The sequence below is a fragment of the Gopherus flavomarginatus genome, chromosome 6 (assembly GCF_025201925.1).
Source record: "Gopherus flavomarginatus isolate rGopFla2 chromosome 6, rGopFla2.mat.asm, whole genome shotgun sequence".
Taxonomy (NCBI): domain Eukaryota; kingdom Metazoa; phylum Chordata; order Testudines; family Testudinidae; genus Gopherus; species Gopherus flavomarginatus.
In genome coordinates, this window is record NC_066622.1 from 123,092,538 (window position 1) to 123,116,913 (window position 24,376).

General features: G+C 40.5%; 1 protein-coding gene across 2 annotated transcripts in view; it reads right to left on the minus strand.

The window, feature by feature from the left end:
* Positions 1-24,376, minus strand: part of INPP5F (inositol polyphosphate-5-phosphatase F) — a 98,765-nt gene that overhangs the window by 65,294 nt on the left and 9,095 nt on the right. For both annotated transcript variants that reach the window (XM_050958937.1, XM_050958936.1), the window contains exon 2: positions 4,061-4,141. In XM_050958937.1, coding sequence (XP_050814894.1) covers positions 4,061-4,141 — 81 coding nt within the window. The remainder of the gene's footprint in view (positions 1-4,060; positions 4,142-24,376) is intronic.

Below are 24,376 nucleotides of genomic sequence, written 5' to 3' on the forward strand. Positions count from 1 at the left end.
CGTAGTTTGTGGCAGAGCACAAAGAAAAGAATGTTGTGAACGGAAGGTCCATCACAGACTGCTTCAGAAATTTCTCATGCTGGTTCTGTGGCTTCTGACTTAAGTTACCAGCAAAGAAAGCACTTTGTTTGACAAGGTTAGGGGACACAGATTGCATCCAACAAAGCCAGACATCAGTCCTACAGGGATCTCACTTCAACAGAGCAACTGAGAGTGAGAGCACCATTCTGCTTGTTTAGAGAGAGAACTCTGATGACATGTTGCCCCTCACCAATTTCACCAAAAACCCCTTAAGTAGCAGCAAAAATGAGTTTATGGCACATTTAATGGCCTGCAGCTTCAAAATGTTTGTATAATGAAAGGCTTGATAGTTTCTATGCTGGTCTATACAGACAGCAAACACCAGAAGGTCACAACTAGCTCAATCTGCATAAGAATCAGCCTATGAAAAGGTTGCAAAACTAAAAGGGATCCCTTCTGGAAAATTACTACTACTTAGGGATGTTTAAGCTATTAGTGATGTTACTATTAAATACAATAAACAAGTGTATGCTGCTATTTTAAATGCATGTCAAATCCTAGAAATGAAGGCTGGGTGTCACATTGAAGTTCTCCTAACTCTTTTTATAATCATATACAGTACATGTACAACATTGCTAATTAGTTAAATATTAAACCAAAGATAATGAAATAGAGTTTGAAATATCTATTAGTTACAGCAAGTACTAAAGGACAGATTTTGAGAAGGACATTTATTCTCATCATAAAAGAATTTACTGGAAGCATCTCAACTGAAAAAACAAAAGAAGAAGGCATCTCTGTCACAGTTCCATCATTTACAGCTTTGACTTGTGATGGGGGCTAGAAATTTACAGTTACTGACTTGCATACCCACACTAGCACCAACAGCACAATTACCAAACTGCAATCAAAATTATGGCATTTTGAATCCTTTATAAAGCACTACTCAACTCTTATATGGCAAGTAACACTTAAATTTCAGCCACACATGGGTATCAAGCCATAAGCTAATTATCCATGAGCCTAAGAATAGAATTCCACAGGTTAGTTAGTATAAGATAGAGACAAGCTTGTACAAGTCAAATCTTTTGTTTCAAATTTACAATAAAAGCAATGTTTTATTTAAAACCCACCATCGGTGTTAACAACATGCTAAGGAATTCTTTGAACTGATCATTGCAGTAATTCTCAAGCAATGGCTAATCCTCTTAACATGGCTCACTAACTTCTCAACCCATTTTTAGCAATGTTGTTTAACGTTACCTTCACTTTCTTTGTCAGAGGCTAGTTACAACTTCCATCTCCATATTCTGTGTCACTTTTGGAGAGGTTGGAAATTAAAGCTCTTACACTTATTGCCATTCTACTTCCAAATTTTTCTTTTGAAGTGATTGGTGCTTTTTCTAACTTTGTTTATTAGTCACATACCAAATCTGGTTATCCGTATTGCTCTTTTTGTCGAGAAATATGTTCTTCTTGATGGAGAAAGCGTAACACAAATATTGTGCTTTGGGATAAGTGTATTCTCACCTCAAAATTTATACATATGATTGGTGAACCTCGCAAACTCATTTCCTTTTTGTATAAATAAGGAATTAAAAGTAGGATTTCAGCTGTCCAGCAACAATGCAACATGCTGTTACACCATTCTGGGCTGTTCAGAATCCACCCTTGGACATACGTTTGAAGCAGAGGCAGCACACTCAACCCCTCTCTGGCCTCTGTTTACTTGTTCCAGAGAGAGCACCATTTGCTAAGGCTTAGCAACAATGCAAGATCCTTAAGGGAGGCCAGAAACTCCATGACAAAGATCTTTGAGTTGTATAAAAGGTTCAAACTGTCAAAGGCATCCCCCTCTCATATTGTCAGCTAATATTTTATAATATATCTAACTTCCTTGGATACATACAAATGCAAACATTAAGCACAAATAAAAATAAGCCAGCCTGAAATGATAGCATGAAGATGGCATTTTGTGCCTTAATAGACCAAACATCAATCCAAAATAATTCAAACAAATAGGCAATAACTATTTTGATCTCTACCTCAAATGTTTTTCCGAGTTTAAAGGAAAATTGATTTAGTTAATTTTTAAGGAAAATAGAAGTCAAGAATATTTATCTGAAGTAGGCATTAGAGATTTCTTTACCCACTCTCCATAGCTGTGCATCCATTATCACAATGCAGGTAACAGCATTTCCTGTGCTCTTGCCCTATAACAGCACTGGCAGTGCTCTATTTCAGCATCTCTAATATTGCAGCGTATCCATTTCTTATTTTGACAGGCAGAAAGAGTCTGATCCATTTTACTATTTAATCTATCCTAGTGTCTTGTAACTTATTTAAAACTTTACCTACATAGACTATGTTACTAAAAAATCACTCTTTTAAATGCTGTGTTAAGCACTCATGAAAATTTAAAAATAGCACTGAGAACAGGAAATAATGTAAACAGGTTATGCAAGCTTTCCTAGTTTTAACAATGCACTTTTATCCAGGCCTCTATCAGCACAGAGACTCTCCTAAACAGAGAATAGAGTGCAGTCAGAACACACACTTGTGATGTTTTTGCATTTTAAGTTTACAATCTGCATTACATTGTCCAGACTGTTAAGAATTTGCAAGTTGTAGCTGTAAAACAGTACCATGGAGTTGGTGAGGTACTAGTTTCCATTCATGGTTCAGGTATTTGTAAGAAAGTCATGTTCTGTGTTTCCACCAAAAGGAGGAAATGACATAAGGAACTTTAACCAGAAGTTGCAATTATCCATTATTTGCTGCTTTGCTAAGAAAAAACAGTTATGAGAACTATCCTACTGTGAAAGGAATTTGCAAGTCTTGTGTCAACTGGTCATCAGTGGAGATAAATTAAAATAATTCATAGCCACTTTACTATTTCATAATATTTCAAGGGGGTATGACACACTGCTTCACTGGAAAAAAGTTTTGATGGACAACTAGATGACAAGGATTACTACTACAAAGCTAGCAGGAAAAAAGAAATTATCGGGAACCTAATTAATGCTGATCTGAATTTTGTATTACTATACCACACAGCTGGCAGTCTGTGTCCATGGGAGACATTCCACTGAGGGAGCCAGCTTGCCTAAATTCTCCCATATTGGCTTGCAAAAGCAAGCATTTGAAGGGGGAACATGAGAAGAAAGGAGTTTTGGAATTCACTTGGAAAAAATATACTGAAAAAGGGAATTCCTCCCCATTCCCCCCACCTAATTTTCATTCCATCAGCCTCGTTCGTGAGCCAACAGTAACGCCTTAACTACCACAACTTTCTCAGGGCTTGTGTACACAAACCTTCCATATGGCTTAGATTTTAAGATATCTGAACGGCTTCCTCATCTAATATATTTCCTAATTGTTACGTAAAGTTTTCTGATGCTATTCATTTCACTCACAGTAGAACAGCATTTATCAGATATGCCTAGAGTACCATAGGTGCCAGTGGACCAGTGTATTTTTATGATCAAACTCTTACACACATTTTTGACAGAATAAAGTGATTACATTAATCATTCTAGGAGAAGCACTTCTCCAACTGATTGCAGATGAGGTACTACAATCCGATGCTTCCCCCCTCCACTCCCGTCCCACAAAAAAAAAAAAGAAAACATTGTAGCCAAGGTCAACTCAGCTACACCAAAAACCTAGGTCTGAAAGCCATTTTTAGCTTTCTGATGGCAACTCTAGTTGACATATTCTGAATATGGCAAGCCAGACAACAGAACAGCCAGTGAGCTTAGAAACCTAGACAAGAATCTGTTTCCATACAGCCCCAATTCTTGGACTATAATTTGCCACCTTCAACACAATTTACAGAAAACTCTACCAGGACTATTCTTCCCACCCAGAGAGAAACTAGACCAGAAACAGAGGACAAAGCAGCATAGTCCAGATCCTCTTTTCTACCCACCAGTGATACGGAGGATCGATCATTTCAGATTGGTGCACAGAACACTACACAAAGCTTCTTTAATATGCAATCACATTACAATATAAAACATGTTTAAACAAATCATACCTGTATGAAGCTGAACTTTCCCAATCACTCCCTCCACCAAACCCAGACAGACAGGATTCCAGGCCAGAAGAAGATCGGTGGCTGCAAGAAAAATTGAGGCTTATAAGAAAATCTGAAATGTTAACAATAGACACTGACATTAAAAACAAAACACTTTACTTTTCAGGAATTTCTGATGCACTGCGTAAAGAGTTATTTTCATCATCATAATTTGAAAGTATTCTATAAGACGTAAAAAGAACAAGAGTACTTGTGGCACCTTAAAGACTAACAAATTTATTTCAGCATGAGCTTTCGTGAGCTACAGCTCACTTCTTCAGATGCACCCACTCCAAACGGCTAAATGCAGTGCCTTGCATAATGACAGGTTTCAGAGTAGCTGCCGTGTTAGTCTGTATCCGCAAAAAGAACAAGAGTACTTGTGACACCTTAGAGACTAACAAATTTATTTCAGCATGAGCTTAGGTGCATCTGAAGAAGTGAGCTGTAGCTCACGAAAGCTCATGCTGAAATAAATTTGTTAGTCTCTAAGGTGCCACAAGTACTCTTGCTCTTTTTGCGGATACAGACTAACACGGCTGCTACTTTGAAACCTGTCATATAAGACATAAGTTACTAACCCTTGACAGTTTAATCAGCACTAGTAATTACTGTTCTGAGTGAAACTCAGTTTTGTGACTTCTATCCAAGGCTCATGGATTCCCAGTAAATCTCAAGTTAATGAGACAAGCTTAGTGTAAAAACTAGTCTGTTCACTATAGCATATTTATCATTTGAAACAAGCCTCATCCAAGTGTCCAAGAGAGGGGAATGCCATGGCAGTTACTGGTGCTCTTTAGTCTCAATCATGTAATAGCAAAAATTATCACTCTCCCTTGGAACACACATCCAAGCTATGCTTTGATACAGACTATGAAATAAAATCCTATTCATCCAATAGGGACATGGTGCATAAAGAATATAATGAGATTACCATTTGGGGGTAGGCATATCACTCTGAATTGTATGATCAGCGCTAGAATGATGCAGAGCCAGCTCCTTCCAAAAGGTGTCATTGTCACAAGCCAGCACAGTAAAGTAATAAGTATGAAGGTTAGTTTGTACCTCGAGTGAGATGCTCAAGACGCATGCTTACTAACACTTTCTTCAAGTTTAGAAAACATCCTTTCAAACCATTTCTACCTCATAGAAGTGAAATTATTGCCAGGGTTTTATAGATAAGGAAAAACTCCACAAATCCTCATTATGGTAGAACAAAGCAATGTGTGTTAGATGTTTTATTCAAGTCTCCACTTACAGCTTCAAACTGTATCTGATAATAACAACAGATCACAACAATACTATATGTACTAAATCATCCAAGGAACATGACACACTGAAAAGAGAATCATTCATCCAGAACACTTGGGGGAAATAAAGTTTGGCATTTCTGTTTTCTATAGTAAGTTTTTTATTCCAATATTGTTTCCTCCTCACTTCAGAGGTCTATAGTTTAATCATCAAGACGACCCGGTCTTTTGTGTTCCCAGTTAAAACAGTCAGATGTGTGTCCATTTATTCTTTTGCGTGGACACATATCTGACGTCAGGAATCATAACATTCAAAAACTAAAAGGAGAACACTTCAACCTCTCTGGTCACTCAGTAACAGACTTAAAGGTGGCAATTTTGCAACAGAAAAGCTTCAAAAACAGACTCCAATGAGAAACTGCTGAACTGGAATTAATTTGCAAAATAGATACCATTAACTTGGGCTTGAATAGAGACTAGGAGTGGCTGGGTCATTACATAAATTGAATCTATTTCCCCATGTTAAGTATCCTCACACCTTCTCGTCAACTGCCTGAAATGGGCCGTTCTGATTATCACTACAGAAGTTTTTTTCTCCTGCTGATAATAGCTCATCTTAATTAATTAGCCTCTTCGAGTTGGTATTGTAACTTCCACCTTTTCATGTTCTCTGTATGTGTATATATATTCTTACTATATGTTCCATTCTATGCATCTGATGAAGTGGGCTGTAGCCCACAAAAGCTTATGCTCAAATAAATTTGTTAGCCTCTAAGATGCCACAAGGACCCCTGTTCTTTTTGTAGGTTCACTGAGAGATTCTCATATACTTTCCTTAGCAGCAACCACAAAGACATGTCAATCAGTTCTACCATATCTTTTAAATAACCTCCTCTCTAGGAGTGGATTTCTCCCAAAATAGAAGAATATACTTTAAAAACTAAAAGAACATACTATAATAGTGATACAAAATAAATCCTGATGCAAAAAAAGTTTAATAGAAAATAAACAGTGTTTACAAATCATTAAGTTTGGCGTTTGCAGCTGACAACTTAATGTCAAACTGATACTTAAATTCTTTTCCCACTCAGTTTTCCTCAATTTTAAATTATCATTGAAAATGCCAAACGGATTTTGTTTTCCAATACCATAAATTTAACAAACTGTATACTGTACTGCAAACAGTGAACCAAACTCATCAGGTAGTTGTGAAGTAATAATTTGCACAAGGAATTTGAAAGTCTGACAGGCTAGGCTAAGCAAGGCAATATTCCACAATTCAAAATCAGGTCCAACCTGGCTTTAGCTATTCCCATTATATTAGGTAACCAAGTAAAATAGGTAAACTGCATTTGATATTAAGCCAGCCTATATCGGAGTGTGTGTGTGTGTGTGTGTGCGCGTGAGAGCAAGCAAGCATAGAAAATATACAATGCAGGAGGTAGCTCCAAAAACTCAATGGTATAGCCAAGGGCTGGTAAGGCAATCTGTCTCGCTGGATAATTCAAAGAATGCCAGCAGAGTCAATACAGGAGGGACCTTGGAACATGGCATTGCTCCATGGCTGGAACTCGTGAATGACTCAGTGTCTTTCTTGGACCTGGAAGACGACTTACTGCCATTCTTATGTGCATGCTTCATGACTCATGGCTAGGCCCCAGCGCAGGGTCCATAGCACTGGTAATAGCGGAGCTGGACTGAGGCTCTGCAGTAGGAGGCACATTCTTGGACGGTTGAGGGGAGAGGAAAGAGGGGGAAAAAAGAGTTCCCTGGCCAGGATTCGACTGTGGCCCCACGGCAACCTCAGTGAGGTGCTTCTTAAGATGGAAGACTCTTCCTTCCCGTCTACAAGCAGGGAAGGTGACGCAGATACTTCATCTGGACATTGTGTGGGTTTCCCCCAAAAAGAGTGCAGATAGCATTGTTGCTCATCATTGAGGGAAAACAAGCAATGGCAGGAAGCGCAGACTTTGAATCCTGGCCTCTTCAACATAATCAAGCACCCAGACTTGGGTACTGGAGAGAAGGTTGCGGATTGTCTGGCAGGAAACTGCTGAAGCTGAGTCCCCAGCCTTTAAACCTGCAAAACTTCTAAAAACAAGAAAACTACTACAAAAACAGCAAGAATCCTGACTATACACAAAAATAAACAGTTTTTCTGAAAAGTTTAGAAAATGCGTCACCAAGGACAAAAGGATAGCAAAAGCCCTGACTTGGACTATGCATCAGTGAGAAGGAACCGAAGATATGGTTGGTCTGCCCCACTCTATCACCTTGGGCGAAACGCTGAGGCAGAGAAAGGGTGCATGAGCAGACTGACGGACATTACTACTTTGAAACGTTCCAGGCGCATGGGGTGCATAAGCCTTAGTGGAATGCAACAGGGACCATCACTCAAAGAAGAACTAGCTGAAGCCATCTCGAAACTCTTAGTAATTTTGAGAATTCGTGAGGGACTGGTGAGGTTCCAGAAGATTGGAAAAGGGCAAACATAGTACTTCTCTTTAAAGAGGTGAACAAAAAGGACCTGGGAATTGTAGACCAGTCAACCTAACTTCAATACCTGGAAAGATACTGAAACACATTATTAAATAATGAATTTCTAAGTACCTAGAGGATAATAGGGTCATAAGGAATAGTCACCATGGATTTGTCAAGAACAGATCATGCCAAAACAACCTAATTTCTGTCTTTGACTAAGTCACTGGCCTACTGGATGGGGGGAAAAGCAGTAGATGTGACATATCTTATTTGAATAAGGCTTTTGACACAGTCCCACTTGACAGTCTCATATGCAAACTAGGAAAATGAGGTCTAGATGAAATTACTATAACTGATTGAAGGATCATACTCAAAGAGTAGTTTTCAATGGTTTGCTGTCAAACTGAGAGGAGTTATCTGCAGGGGTCAGTCCTGGGTCCAGTATTATTCAATATTTTCATTGATGACTTGAATAACAGAGGAGAGTATGCTTATAAAATCTACAGATAACAGCAAGTTGGGAGGGATTGCAAGCATTTGGTGGACAGGATCAGAATTCAAAATGCCCTTTACAAATGGGAGAAATGGTCAGAATTTAACAAGATGAAATTCAATAAAGACAAGTGCAAAGTACTTCACTTAGAAAGGAAAAAAAATCAAATTCACAACTACAAACTGAGCAATAACTGGCTAGGCAGTAGTGCTACTGAAAAGGATCGGGGAGGGAGGTTTATAGTGGGTCACAAATTGAATCAATTGATGCAGCAGCTAAAAAGGTTAAAATTCTGGGGTGTTTTAAAAGGATTGCTCGAAGACAGACACAGGAGGTAACTGTCCCACTCGATTTAGTGCTGGCGAAGCCTGAGCTCGAGTATTGTGTCCAGTTCTGGGTCCAAACTTTAGGAAACATGGGGATAAACTGGAGAAAGTCCAGAGGAGAACAAAAAAAATGATAAAAGGTTCAGGAAACCTGACCTATGAGGAAAAGTTAAAAAACTAGGCATATTTAGTCTTCAGAGAAAATGCCTGAGGGGGAGGGGGGAGACAAGAAAAGAGTATTCAAAGATGTTAAGGACTGTTATAAAAGAGGATTGTGATCTATTGCTCTCCATGTCCACTGAAGATAAGACAAGAAGAAAAACTCAATCTGCAGCAAAGAAGATTTAGGTTAGATATTAAGGGAAAAAGATTTAACTACTAGGATAGTTAAGCTCTGAAAAGGCTTCCAAGGAAGACTGAAATCCCCATCACTGGAGATTTTTGAAGCCAGATTAGACCATCTCTGATAGGTATATGTCCAAGTTTACTTAATCCTGCCACAATACACTGGGCTGGACTAGGACTTCTTGAAGCCAGTCCTACATTTCTATGGAGTCTATAATAAAAATACAACTCTGTAAAGAAGAAATTACCAATAACTTATAGAAAATACTAATGAGAAATAGAATTTAACTCAGCTGATGTCATATTTACTATTAACATTCCAGTTATTAAAGAAATGGCAATTACTGTAGATAATTTTTTTCCAAAAATTTCATCAATAAGCTGTTTCACAAAAAGTTAGTTTGCTTAGATAAAACAACAAGATCTAATTCACTATTAAGGTCATTTGAACCTGCTATTTCCCTTGAAAACCCACAGTTTCAGTCCATTTCAGCTCCTTCTTTAAAGATGTTATGCATGACTGAGAACTACAGCTGAACCAGGATGAATTAGACGTATTGCCCTTTTTATTTCCTATGAAAGGATAAAATGAATGCCTGCAGCAAATGTAATATGCCATTTTTAAACTGGATCTTAAGTGCAGGTTTTGTAACCTATATACATGTTGCTCTTTTGCCCCTGCTTGCTTCAGTCTGGACACCATTAAAAGTTGTTTTAGCTATAAACCTAATCTAACACTTTACTTATCATCAGCAGCAATAGATACAACTGAGGTTGTGAACTACTAACCTCTTCCATGGGCTCTTTACTTTCTACAAGATTCATTTGCAAGCTCTCTCTCTCTCTCTGCCCAAAGTAGAGTTTGGTTTTTTTAAAAGATGGAAATGGAGTATATACAAATTCAAATTGTGCCAATGTTGAAAACATTTTGAGGGTACTGTAATAAGAATAGGAATCACTTTTTAAAAGGGCAAGCTCAAAAGTATCAGAGCTTTGAAAAGTAATACATACACCAACCCAAAACTAGGGTTCCAGAAAAAAACAGTACGTGATCATGTAATTAAAGACCACTTTAAAGCAGATGTACAATGAGAATGCTTCACAAGCACAACTGACATTTTATTTTTATTTTTTTTTAAAGTATCCACAATAATACAGGAATACCTGAAATTCCCATCATGCAGGAGTAGTATTTTTCAGTCACTTGCATCAAACTACAACAGAAAAATTGCTTACGTTTAAAATAAAAAATGTTCAAGTTGTGATAATAAGTGCAGAGACTAGGATTCCTTCCAGTTATTTTTACTTCACTTTCCATTCTTTATACTATTTAGTTTTGCATTTCTTAGCTTGGTAACAAAAGTAGGTCAGTCAGCCACAGTCACTTGTCTCTAGTTCATTTGACTTTGCAGTAGTCATTCAATAATTCAATGCTTGGGTTCCAGGTACTACCGACAAAACACTGGCTTTAAAAGCTTTCCATCATGTGTTTTTTTTATTATTATTATTATTATTTTTAAAGGGACAAATATTTTTAGTCCTAGATTTTGTTTAAAAAAAATTACTTTTCATTGAGCTTAAAACGGGCCTGTTATCACCCAAGTGTTCTTATGTCCTAGAGATATTTTTAAAAGTATCCTTGACCTGGTTAGCTACACTTTTTCCTTCTCCTTCTTGACTTTTTATTGAAAAAGGCATTTCCTCCAAAGACTACAAACCTAGCTGCCCCTCCTCATCCTGAGTGAGGTGGGTTAGCTAATGAAAGCCACAACTGCAGAAACTCTACTAGTGTAAAAAAGAAGTTGTGAAAGTAATATGCATATTTAACCCCACTATTTGTTCGCTTCTTTGTTGCCTCCAATCTTCCCTCATCTGTACACTATTTAGACTAAAACTATTTCCAGTGGGGCCCTTTCTTCATTCTATAATGTACCTAGCAAACTATTAACACAATGCAAATAGTTCAGATTAAGAAAAAGCTATTTCCAAAAGCAGGTAAGTCAGTGGAAGTTTCTCTGGACTAAGGAGCGCAGACAAGAGCCCCTAGAGAAGGAACACTGACTTCTGCTTATTTCATTGCTAACTACAGCCCGTTTTAATTTCGAGGTAAGCAGGGAGAGAAGAGAAACAAGCCAACTAACATGGTAAAATAGAAATACAATCATTTCCATTTTCTTGGGTGTGACTGAGCAAGCTCTCTATAGAAGCACAGAACACAAGCAGGTACACGTCCTCACAGTCCGTATTTAGGCAAGTGACAGTACTAACGAAGTGCAAGTCTTTTATAACCCAACTAGGATGGTTACTTGTGGAATTTTCCTTCAGTATTTGAGATGTGAAGCCTTTGGATGAAAAGCATATATTTAAGATAATCTTATTACATACAAACTCATAATGGGTGAGAGTGAAAAGGAATTTCTTTAATTTGCAGCAGCAGGAACATATTAAATCCATCAATAAGATTTTAAGTTTCCTTGTTACTATAACCCGTATTCAAATCTCAAAACAACTAATTTTCCAGAAACAATTATGAACCTTTTCCTGATCATGCATCACTGTTCATTTTTCCACACCAGTTACAGTTTCTTACAGGAGTCTTATATCCTTTGTACACAGTAACGAAATGAAGCTTTGCAGCTTGCAGTGAAACAAAGGAATGCAATCTATTGTGGCAATAAAGGTTCCCTCCAAGTTGGCAAGGTACAACACAACTCAAACTGAGCTTACAGAGAGTATATCATAATTACCATTTGTGGCAGGTCCTAGGTCTGAGCAGTAGAAAATTCACAGGAGGCCCAGTTAAGCAACAATTCTTTAATGATGCCAGTTTAATTTCCAGAGCTCTTACTGAGCACACACCACTGCCAGAGAAGTATCTGGCCACACTCCCTTCATACATACATCTTACCAAGCCATCCCAACACAAAAGATAACCCTTAGGTCTGTACAGTTCCCTATCTTCATCTTACGAAAGTATGCCAGCCCCCTTTAAATGTTACAAGCTTCCAAAGGTGCAGATACATACCAATGGCTTCATTTCAAGGATGCACTCCTTGAAAGAAGAGAGAGGCAATTACAGAAAAACAGTGTGTGTGAGGTAGTTCACACACCATTTTGAACCAAATCCTATGAAAGTGGGCAGCCAGAGTAGCCTTAGGATAGAGCAGGGGTCGGCAACCTCTGGCACATGGCAGGAAGCGGCGCAGGCGAGGGAGACGCTGGCCGCGGCTTCCCGCCACCCCCACTGACCTGGGACGGCAAACCGTGGCCAGTGGGAGCCACGGTCAGCCGAACCTGCCGACGCAGCAGATAAACAAACTGGCCCAGCACGCCAGGGTGCTTACCCTGGCGAGCCGTGTACCAGAGGTTGCCGACCCCCAGGATAAAGTAATAGTTATCTTTCTTAAAGTTAAGAGCAGCATTTTCCATACGCAATCTAGGACACTAGATGTTTGAGTCCACAATGAAGGAAGCTGAAGATATAGGCTTGGTGCAGAAAGCTGTTCACTTCCAGACCACTGCAGGCCTCACCTAGCCCATGGAACAGATATTTCAGTCTCTGTAGTGGCTTCTTTATTGCTTCAATGTGATGCAAGTGATTATATAAGAAAACATAGGGTTTGGCATTTGACCAGACCAAAAATAATTGTTCAACTGACCTGTCATATTATGAAATATTTTAAAATATTAATTTATTACAACAGTAGCAAAATATAGCAAGACTTTATGGCCTCCCACAAACTTATCCTTACATAGACACTTATACCTGATTACAAAAAACAAAGTTACTTAACTGAGTTATTTTAACTCAGGCAACTTTCGCGCTCAGGAATGTGAAATAAACACCCCCTGAGGGCTGCAAGATACAGCGCTGTAAAGCCTCAGTGTAAACAGTGCCGCAGTGCTGGGAGCGTGGCTCCCAGCGCTGCAAGCTACACCTGTAGAGGATGTGGAGTACGTGCAGCACTGGGAGAGCTCTCTCCCAGCGCTGGCTCTGCGACCACACTCGCACTTCAAAGCGCTGCCGTGGCAGCGCTTTGAAGTTTCAAGTGTAGCCATACCCTCTGAAAAATGTGAAACAGTGAAATAAAGATCTAAAAATAAAAATTATTGCTACCAACTTTTTTTTGTGCACTGTTTGGTTAGCATTAAAGTGAGAATGTTATTCAAGACTGAACTGTTACAAAATACAAATGAAATTAAACATAAAATAAACAGCAACTATATAAGAAAAAATATTTTTTATAATACCACTTATGCTAAGTAAGCATCTGACCAATTCTGGAAGCAGCTTATTGGCTTTGAATCTTTTCCCTTTGTGTTGATGAAGGAGAATGATTGAACCTTCCTACCCCACCCCTACTCCCTGAGTTACTTTCTGTATGTTTGTCTAGTCAGTTTAGATTGTAAACTCTTTGGGGCACAGATCAGGTCTTTTAACTTGATCAATATGCTTTGTAAACTGTCACATACATTGATGGCCCGGTACACAAATAAAGATATACATACAATGTTTGTTCCAGAAGATTCTAGCCAATCAAGATGCTCAACTTTCAATTAGTTCACCTTTGTCCCAATAGGTGGCAATATCATATAGTAAAAAGAGGGTGATCAAAACATTTAAGTAGGAGTGCTAACAGATGACACCATGATGCAACCAAAAAGGTAGGCTGTGGCCTAAATCAGGCACCAGACACTCTTGCTGCAGTATCTGAAAATATCTGACCAAGGTCAAATAGGCAGTCAATTGATTGGCTTGCCAAGTCTAAACAAGCATTATACCTTTATTATTATTCTCTATCCCTTTACTTCTATATCCTAACATCGTATTTGCTCTTTTAAGCACAACTGCACATTCAGCAGCCCTGGATGACCTGGGAGACACAGTTATCTGACCTCTGTAGTAGCAGTTAAGATCAGTTAGGAGACCACTATACAGGTCTGTCGCATCTTAGGCGCATTTAACATGGGCGATTTCAGCTTTACGCAGTCAGCAAAAACAAGAAAAAAAAACAGAAAAATAACAATTTAAATACTGTTTCTGTAGTGTGGGCGATTCCGCCCGCCATTACACTCAATGTAATTTTGACGATACATGATTTTCGCTTTACATGCTGACTGTGGAACGTAACCCCAGCGTAAGATGAGACAGACCTGTAGTCAGTTCTTCGTCTGATCACTGACTTCGGGGATCTCTCAAAAGGAACCAATTTTTGTTTCTCCCCACTCGCCACAACAGCAGTCCAGACAACCTAGACAGTAGTGAACTTCCAAATTAACAGAGCTCTGACTTTTCATTTTGTTCCCTCCCCCACCCATTCACCCACCCAGCAGAAGCACATCCAGTTTTTAATTTAATCGTTAATTACAGCAGGTACTACAGGAATCAATAGCCAAAATATACTAATACAGTATGCTATTTTCATTAATCTAGGCTTGTGAAAAATGAATATTCAAAAATCATTCCTGTACTTGATACACGTTAATTTGTATTAGATGTCAGATTGCACACTGATAATGAGCAGTTTTTTAAACAATGAACAAATTTTTGTTTCAAGTACATTTATTTTTATTTTTCAGTCTGGGTGCCTGAATTTGGCAGAAAGTCCTGAGTATCCTGCATTTTCCAGCTCCCTCTATATGTCGGAATTATCTAGGGATAATCCTATCTATAGCACTGTTCTTGTGCATACTGTCTGCACAGTAACATAATAGGAGCAGCAAGGTGAAGATGATTAAATCTTTATCATTTTCAGCCTTTTACATTTCCTGGTAGCACTGTCTGGCACGTGCTGTGTTCCTGGGGAAGAGGAAAGTGATGAAAATGTATACAGGAAAAGAAGAACTTATCCAGCTGGTCTAGCTAAAGTGCAGTTCAGACATAGGTATGGTCCCTTTGAGGAAAGGGAAGTAAAAAAAAGGAAACGATGGGAAGACAGAACTAATGTGTCACTGTAAAAGAATTCTTGAAGAATACATTTCAAATATTTTGAGCACAAGTTTGAAAGTTGCACTCTGCATGCGAAGATGTAGGTTTTATACATAACAGCATCTTTGTAATGCATCAAAAACAAGTTGTTAAAAAGCTAGAAATATTTTGCCTTTCAAAAAGTTGATATGAGATGTAATTCACAGACTTTTTTTTTTTTTTTTTTAAACAGAACCAAAAGTGTGCATGGAACTTGGTCACCAAGTATAGCCTTTAAACGTATAGTAAGTGAACTTGGTTTAAAAATTCCCCTACTGTCCTGCTATGCAGTGGCAAGACAGCTTCTCCTTTAAACTTGCATAAAGCATGAGTCATTCATCTCAAGTTCATGATTAACATGTAAGCGTCACACCTTGAACCAAGCATGTACAGCATATTATTCCTTAGCTCTGAGGAAATAATTTCATCATATTTGGGAAATTCTTTTTTGTATATCCAAGTCAAACTCTAGAAGAGTATACTGTGAATGCAGAGAAGTCCAATGCTGCAAGAATTAAAACACTAAACATAGCATCAGAAGTACGCTAGGAACTATAAAGACAGTGAGACTATTATATTTTCACCCCAGAGATGAAGAGGGTATGAGATACTAAGTGATAGCAGTGAAGTTTGGCATACATCATTAGCTCTACAATTTTAATGCAGTTTTAATCCATTTGGCACTAGCATTTTTATGCTCCTGGGAGACATGCTTCAAGACTTTCTAACAGAGGCAGTGCTAGTAGAATATTAATTTTCACATTCAAACGTACCAAGATTCCCATTGTCAGAGTCAATTCCAAAGTGTAGGATTATGCCACTGACTCAGTATCCCACATTATGTTCCATCTCTTCACAAGCTGGCAGGCTTGTCTACACCAGTGGTTCTCAACCAGGGGTTCATGTACCCCTGGGGGTACTCCGAGGTCTTCCAGGAGGTATAGCAACTCATCTAGATATTTGCCTAGTTTTACAATAGGCTACATAAAAAGCACTAACAAAGTTAGTGCAAACTAAAATTTCATACAGACAAAATGAGAAAGTAAGCAATTTTATGCCAACAATAAAGTGCTCTCCCATTGGCACAGTGTGTCTTCACCAGACACAATGCAGTTGTACCGATGTAATGCGGCAGTGGACAGAGGATTCAGCTGGAGGAAGGAGTGAAGGGGGGCACTGTATTAACAACTGAATCCTCTGGGGTTTTGCTGATATTCATTGCTGCCAACAAGGTAAGTCTGCATAACTGTCTGTTACCAACCTCTATTTTCAGACTTCTAACTTTCACCTTTCAGGATGAAAGGTTACAAGACTTCACTTCCATGAAACGAATATGGCCTAACTAAGATATATTTTATGCAAGATGGGTCTTGTAAGGTATCATTAGAAAAGTTATAATTTACTGAATGTGATTATCCAATTTGTATGCATGTATCATTTTTGTATCTAAAGTTAGGAATACTGACTATATGACAACAACAACTGTGTGTATTTGGGAGACATCCACTAGACAACAGGCTACCAGCTTTGATGGGCCATTAGGAAGAAACAATAAGGGTACGTCTACACTACAGGATTATTCCAATTTTACATAAACCGGTTTTATAAAACAGATTGTATAAAGTCGAGTGCACGTGGCCACACTAAGCACATTAATTCGGCGGTGTGCGTCCATGGTCCAAGGCTAGCGTCGATTTCCGGAGCATTGCACTGTGGGTAGCTATTCCATAGCTATCCCATAGTTCCTGCAGTCTCCCCCGCCCCTTAGAATTCTGGGTTGAGGGCCCAGTGGCTGATGGGGCAAAAATCATTGTCGCGGGTGGTTCTGGGTAAATGTCGTCAGTTATTCCTTCCTCCGGGAAAGCAACGACAGATAATCATTTCGAGTCCTTTTTCCCTGGATTGTCCTGGCAAACGCCATAGCATGGCAATCATGGAGCCCATTCAGCTTTTTTTTTTTTTTTTTTTTTTTTTTTTTTTTTAAAAACAGTCACCGTATGTGTACTGGATGCCGCAGACAAAGGCGATACTCCAGTGCTACACAGCAGCATTCATTTGCTTTTGCATGATAGCAGAGACGGTTACCAGTCGTTCTGTACCATCTGCTGCCATTGTAAATTGGCAATGAGATGACGGTTATGTGTCCTTCTGTACTGTCTGCTGCTATCATGGGTGCCCCTGCCTGAGATAGGCCGGGGGCGCAAAGACAAAAATGGGAATGACTCGGGGAGTCATGATAGAGTCAGTCCTGCCTAGAATATGAGGCAAGTGTACTAGAGAACAGGTGTATCAGAGAGCCCAGCTGCTCCGTGTCAGATCCCGCAGAAATGATGAGCTACATGCCATTCACAGGGGTTGCTCCTGCAACAACCCCATCCATTGCTTCCCTCCTTCCCAACCTTCCTGGGCTACCGTGGCAGTGTCTCCCCCCCCCACATTTGTGTCATGAAGTTATAAAGAATGCAGGAATAAGAAACAGTGACTTGTTAGTGAGATAAAATGAGGGGGAGGCAGCCTCCAGTTGCTATGATAGTCCAGGCAGTACAGAATCTTTTCTTTACACAAGAAAGGGAGGGGGCTGATTGAAGCTCAGCCCCCAGTTGCTATGATGAGGACGGTTACCAGCTGTTCTGTCCCATCTACTGGGAATGACCAGGAATCATTCTTATTTTTACCCAGGCGCCCCTGGCCAACCTCACCTGAGGCAAGCCAGGAGCACTCATGGGCTGATGGTGACGACGGATATCAGACATATTGTACTGTCCGCCACCAGGGAGGGGAGAGGAGCGGATACTGCTCTTCACTGCTGCAGCATCGCATCTACCAGCAGCATTCAGTACACATAGGGTGACATTAAAAAAAGTCAAAAAACGATTTCTTTCCCTTTTCTTTCACATGGAGGGGAGAGGAGTAAATTGACGAGCTATTCCCTGAACCACACCGGACAATGTGTTTGAACCTACAGGCATTGGGAGCTCAGCCAAGAATGCAAATACTTTTCGGAGACTGCTGGGGACTGTGGGATAGCTGGAGTCCTCAGTACCCCCTCCCTCCCTCCACGAGCGTCCATTTGAGTCTCTGGCTTCCCGTTATGCTTGTCACGCAGCACTGTGTAGCCTGGAGATTTTTTTTTCAAACGCTTTGGCATTTCGTCTTCTGTAACGGAGCTCTGATAGAACAGATTTGTTTCCCCATACAGCGATCAGATCCAGTATCTCCTGTATGGTCCATGCTGGAGCTCTTTTTGGATTTGGGACTGCATTGCCACCCGTGCTGATCAGAGCTCCACGCTGGGCAAACAGGAAATGAAAATCAAAATTTTGTGGGGCTTTTCCTGTTTACCTGGCCACTTGCATCCGAGTTCAGATTGCTGTCCAGAGCAGTCACAGTGGTGCACTCTGGGATACTGCCCGAAGGCCAATACCGTCGATTTGCGGCCACACTAACCCTAATCCGATATGGTAATACCGATTTTAGTGCTACTCCTCTCGTCAGGGAGGAGTACAGAAACCGATTTAAAGAGCCCTTTATATCGATATAAAGGGCCTCGTAGTGTGGACGGGTACAGCGTTAAATCGGTTTAACGCTGCTAAAATCAGTTTAAACGCGTAGTGTAGACCAGGCCTAAGACTTGGAAGATACTAATTTCTCTTCTTCCTGAGAGGTGTTCTGGGATGTAGGTCAGGTAGTCCTGTCACCTGGGACTAAACACCTAAGCTCCTCCTCAGGCTGAAGGGCAGCATGGAAGAAACCATGAAGGTGCCTGTGAAAATTTCACAAGAGGCCAATGAAAGCTGGAAAGAGGCACAAGGGGTCAATGAAAGAGATGGAAATTTACGATCAAGATTTCAACAAGAGATGATAGGTAGGGTGGGAGTAGGCCATGAAGGGCCTTGAAAGTGAAGACAAGTACCTTATATTTGATGTGACAGAGAAAGGGGATCCAGTGGAGGAATGCAAATGAGTGACATGGTCAAAGCAATGAGCTAGGAAAACAATCCCTGCAGCAGTATTTTGAATTATATTAGTTGGGCAAGACTGTATTTGTCAAGACAAAGAAGAAGAGTTGCGGTAATCAAGACACGATGAGGAAATCCTCAACAAAAGTTTTAGCTGTGTGCATGATAGGAAAGGCCATACCTTAAAGAAGTTATGACACATATATCCTGGACAACTGTACTAAATTAAAGTTAAATCATATTAAATTAAGTTTAAGTATTCCAGGAGTTCATTGTACTACTAAGGGACAGTATGTGTTTTCATGGAGGAGGGGGAACAAAGCCTGGAAGGAAATAAGAACAGTAGGGGGAGGGGTTTCGGCAAACTAATTCATGCTTTAATACCTCCAGAGAGTTATCACAACACAGAGAGAGATTCAAATATGCTGGTTCAAACTGGATTCTCCAGGGATCAACAAACAAACAAAGGATTTTTGGCTAAATAGCCTGAGTTTAAACTGACCAAATGATCACCAATATAGCAACTGGAGAGGACCTCTGATCCAAGAGGGGTTGGAAGGTCTTTGACCTACTGAAGACCCATAAGATTTGGGTGCTTGTTCTGAGCTGAAGAGGTGATGAACTTGTGATCACAGAAAAAAAACAAACCCTGAATGGGGTTTGAAGTATCTCCAAATAGAACTCTTGTTGGAATGAGGGGGTGACCTCTGGTAAGCTTAACAGCACACATCTATGTTCAGTTTGGTTTGGTTTTTAATGTGTTCTCTCTGTAATGCTTGTACTTTAAGAATAAATGTTCTTGGTTAGAAAGAGCTGTGTGGTAACTTAACTGTGGCATTACACTGTGTACTGTCTGCAGAGAGAAGCAAAGCAGGCCTGCTTAGGCAGTTTGTCTTCTGTTGTGGCTACCACAGCATAGTCAGGGATTGTGCAGTCTGGAAATACCCTGATCAGGAGGGAGAGAAACGAGGCTCTCCACTCAAGAGAGGTGATGGCTGAGGAGCCTGGAGCAGGGTGCCTTTGTTGGTCCATAGAGGGGAAATGCAGGTGCAATTGCCCTGAAGTGTGACAGTTCTGCTCAAAGAATCAGCAAGATCTAGATACAGCCTGGATGTGAGGCTACAGAAAGGGCTGAATTGAAAAGGACTCCCAAACTACAGATGATAGGTGTTACCCACAGTGATCAAGAAAGGAGGGTGTGTGTGCATAATACAAAACACTTGAGGTTAAACAGAGTCTCACACATACCTCCCAACATCTGCAGAACAGGTAGGGTTGCCAATTTTGGTTGGATGTATTTCTCGAGGTTTCACTAAATGACAATCTTTAATTCTTGGAGACTTCAGGACTGTCCTGAAGAACTAGCAACCCTAGAAACAGGGGCTCCCTAAAAGATGACACACATGAAGACACAACCTTTGGGCACCTCTTCTCTAGTCTAGCACTGTCCAATCAGGAACAAATCCAGCAATTCCAATGGGAATCTCTTCATTCTTTGTACCCTCTAGTTGTAATCTTGGGTAAGTCTCAGTCTCTCTGTGCCTCAGTTCCCATCTGTAAAACAGGGGTAACAGTACTTCCCCATCTCACAGCATTATAAATACATTAAAAATTGATGCACTCATAAGTACATAAATGGCCCCCATTTCTTTAGCAAGACAAAGAAACCATTCACTTGCAAATTTCAAGTGTAATCCTAACTATGCTAATGAATCTTGATAATAAGTCACTTTTAAAAAAAATGTATATATTGGCACAATATCCAAACATAAGTCTCACCATCTATCTATTCCAACATGCAACAGATACAGCACTTCCCAAAAAATTCTTGCAGGTGGTGATGTGAACAGGGAGTCTGGAAAGTTTTCAGAAATACTTTTCTCTTCCAGTCTTCTCCTCATTGCATAGGATGAGAAAGGAAAACGACTGGAGGTTACGAAGGACTGATGAATAGGGGAGGGTGGGAAAAGGAGAAAGAAGGGATGAACAGTCAGTAGGATTTGTGGAAATAGTTGCTCAGCACAAAAGCTTCCGAGACAAAGAAAGACATTTGTATAGAAAAACAGTGATTTAAAATGCAGAGTAAAAAACTAAATAGTCTCCGAAGACTGAAAGCAGCCTGTTTTTTAGAGTGTTTTTGTCAATGGAAGAGAACTTATATACGCATAAATAAATTCATATATCTTCTTATGAATGAAAGACTGTAGCTCCATCCAGAGTCTCTCAGTAACCAGCAAGTGAGTCAGAATGACAGGGATGAGGACGTGAGTCTAAAATTACAAGATTCAGAGCTTTTGATGTACTAGACCCATTTCTATCTGCCAAGGCCTACTGAATTATTCCTTGCTCATAAAGCTATCCTAAAAGTTCATTTAAGACAAGCAGCATTCCTTAATCATTAGCAAGGAAATAATTTGTTTCATACTGTCAGGGTCTCCTTTCCCACTTTGAACTTTAGCGTCCAGAAGTACGGACCTGCTTGTTCCCTTCTAAGCTTAATTCCTAGCTTAGATCTTACCACGCTGCCACCAACCCAAAATACAGTGTTTGGGTACACTCCTTGTCCCCCAAAACCTTCCCTGGGGAACTCAAGACCCAAACTCCCTGGGTCTTAAAACAAAGGGAAATAAACCATTCCCCTCTCCTTTCTTCCTCCCAGATTCTCCCCTCCCTGGGTTCCACTGGGAGATCACTGTGATTCAAACTCCTTGAATCTTAAAACAGAGAGGAAATTCACCTTCCCTCCCCTTCTCTCCCTCTCCCAGACTCTCCCTGAGAGACAGACACTGATCCTAACACAGAGAGAAATTAACCTTCCCCTCCTTTCTCTCTCCCACCAATCCCTGGTCTTACACAAAAATAAAAAAAAAATCAATCAGGTTAATTAAAAGTTTTCTTTTTAAGAAAGAAAGAAAAAAAGTAAAAAACTTATCTCTGTAAACTCAAGATGGAAAAACGTTACAGGGTCTTTCAGCTTCACCTAGACCAGAGGGATTTCCCCTCCCAGCCTAAGCATACAAGTTACAGCAAACAGAGTTAAAATCCTTCCAGCAAAATACACATTTGCAATAAAGAAAAACAAATGCCTAATCCGCCTTCTCTAGCTAATACTTACTATTTTGAACATGGAAGACTGTTTCAGAAAGATTGGAGGAACCTGGATGCATGTCTGGCCTCTCTTAGCCCCAAGAGAAACAAAGCACAAACAAAAAACACAAACAAAGGCTTCCCTCCACCAAGATCTGAAAGTATCTTGTCTCCTGATTGGTTCTCTGGTCAGGTGTCAGCCAGGGTCACTGAGCTTGTTAACGCTTTACAGGTGAAAGAGACATTAACCCTTAACTATCTGTTTATGACACATACTTTGAAGTTTCTCACTCCATCTCTTTTTCTAAAGATTGTTTATTTAGTTTCCATACAAATTTAGGCAAAAAGGTACTATACACGGTTGTGAAATGTTTATGCTGACAAATGGAGAAATCCATCATTAGTTTCTAATAAGCTGAAGTAGCAAGTCACAGTTAAAATTTCAGTGGAGCTCGACAACTGTTTCAAATCTTCAATTATATCAGCCACATGAATGCAGTCAGCATTACTTGCTCTCTTTCAATCAAATCCCAAAAGAGATAGATAGCCAGCCAGCCAGCCAGCTTAGGTTTCCTAGTGCCATTTTATGTCATCATATGCTTTGTTCTGGACCTCTGGTCTCTGGAAGTGAGCACACTTTTGTACCCCAATGTTGAGGGGGGTGGGGGGAGGGGAGAGGGAAGGAAGAGAAAAAAATCCTATAGCAATACCACCCATATTTTCAGATCCCTGTATAGTAACAACTGACTGCATGAGATCAATCTCAGAAATGCTAGTGTTCATTTTCTCTTAAGGCTTATTTCCTGAGGTACAGATGCAGTTTCCCCCTCATCCACTTGAAGAGGGAAAATGTTCACAACCTAGAACGTAGGTCCCCATTTACAGGGCTTGTCTATATTTGAAATACTGTAGTGCTTCAGTGTAAACGCTCCCTACAGCAACGGGAGTTCTCCCATTGACATAGGTAATCCACCTCCCTGAGAGGAAGTAGCTAGGTCGAATGTGATATATGCCATAATGTACCAGCAATGCCCCTCTGCCATGTACATTGGCCAAACCGAACAGTCTCTACGCAAAAGAATAAATGGACACAAATCTGACATCAGGAATTATAACACTCAAAAACCAGTGGCAGAACACTTCAATCTCCCTGGTCACTCAACAACAGACCTAAAAGTCGCAATTCTTCAACCAAAAAAAAAAAAAAAACACTTCAAAAACAGACTCTAACATGAAACTGCAGAACTGGAATTAATTTGCAAACTGGACACCATCAAATGAGGCCTGAATAAAGACTGGGAGTAGTTGGGTCACTACAAAACCTAATTTCCCCCTACTGTTACTCACACTTTCTTGTCAACTGTTTGAAATGGGCCACTCTCATTACCACTACAAAAGTGATTTTTCCTCACTTGGTATCCTACTGGTAATTGAATTAGACTGACCTCCCACTTGATATGGCAACTCCCATCTTCTCATGTTCTGTGTATTTATACCTGCTAATGTATGTTCCACTCCATGCACCTGATGAAGTGGGTTCTAGCCAACAAAAGCTTATGCCCAAATAAATTTGTTAGTCTCTAAGGTGCCACAAGGACTCCTGGTTGTTTTTGCTGATAAAGACTAACACAGCTACCACTCTGAAACTCAGTATCAAAACATCATACTTTCTCTACTCTATTCAACATAGTCATACCATTCCCACTTTGCCACTCAAAAGGGGGTGGGGGTACAGAAGAATTACAGGTCTCTCCTAACTTACGCACATTTAACATGCACGATTTCAGCTTTATGCTGAAAGGCCTGGAGTCCGGGAGGGGGCATGGCCTCAAGTAGAAGAGGCTTGGCCTCAAGATTTAAAGGTCCTGGGGAACCAGCTGTGGCTGGGAGTCCCAGAGCCTTTAAATCACCCACGAGGCTCCCAGCTGCAGAGGTGGCTGGTAGCCCCTGGGGCAAACTAAAGGGCCCAAGGCTCCAGCCACCATGGAGCCTTGGGCCCTTTAAATGCCAGCCCCAGACCGGCTGCCAAAGCTGTGGGCAGGATTTAAAGGGCTCTTCCGGGCTCCCCACCACGGCGGGAAGCCTGGTGGAGCCCTTTAAATCCCGCCTGCAGCTTTGGCAGCCGGGCTGGGGCAGCATTTAAAGGGCTCCATTGGGCTCCTCGCCGCAACGGGAAGCCTGGCAGAGCCCTTTAAATCCTGCCCACAGCTCCAGCGGCAGGACCAGGGGGCATTTAAAGGGCTCCACTGGGCTCCCCACCGCGGTGGGAAGCCTGGCGGAGCCCTTTACATCCCACCCGCAGCTCCGGCGGCGGGGGGGAGCCCTTTAGATCCCACCCGCAGCTCCAGCGGCGGGACCAGGGGGTGCA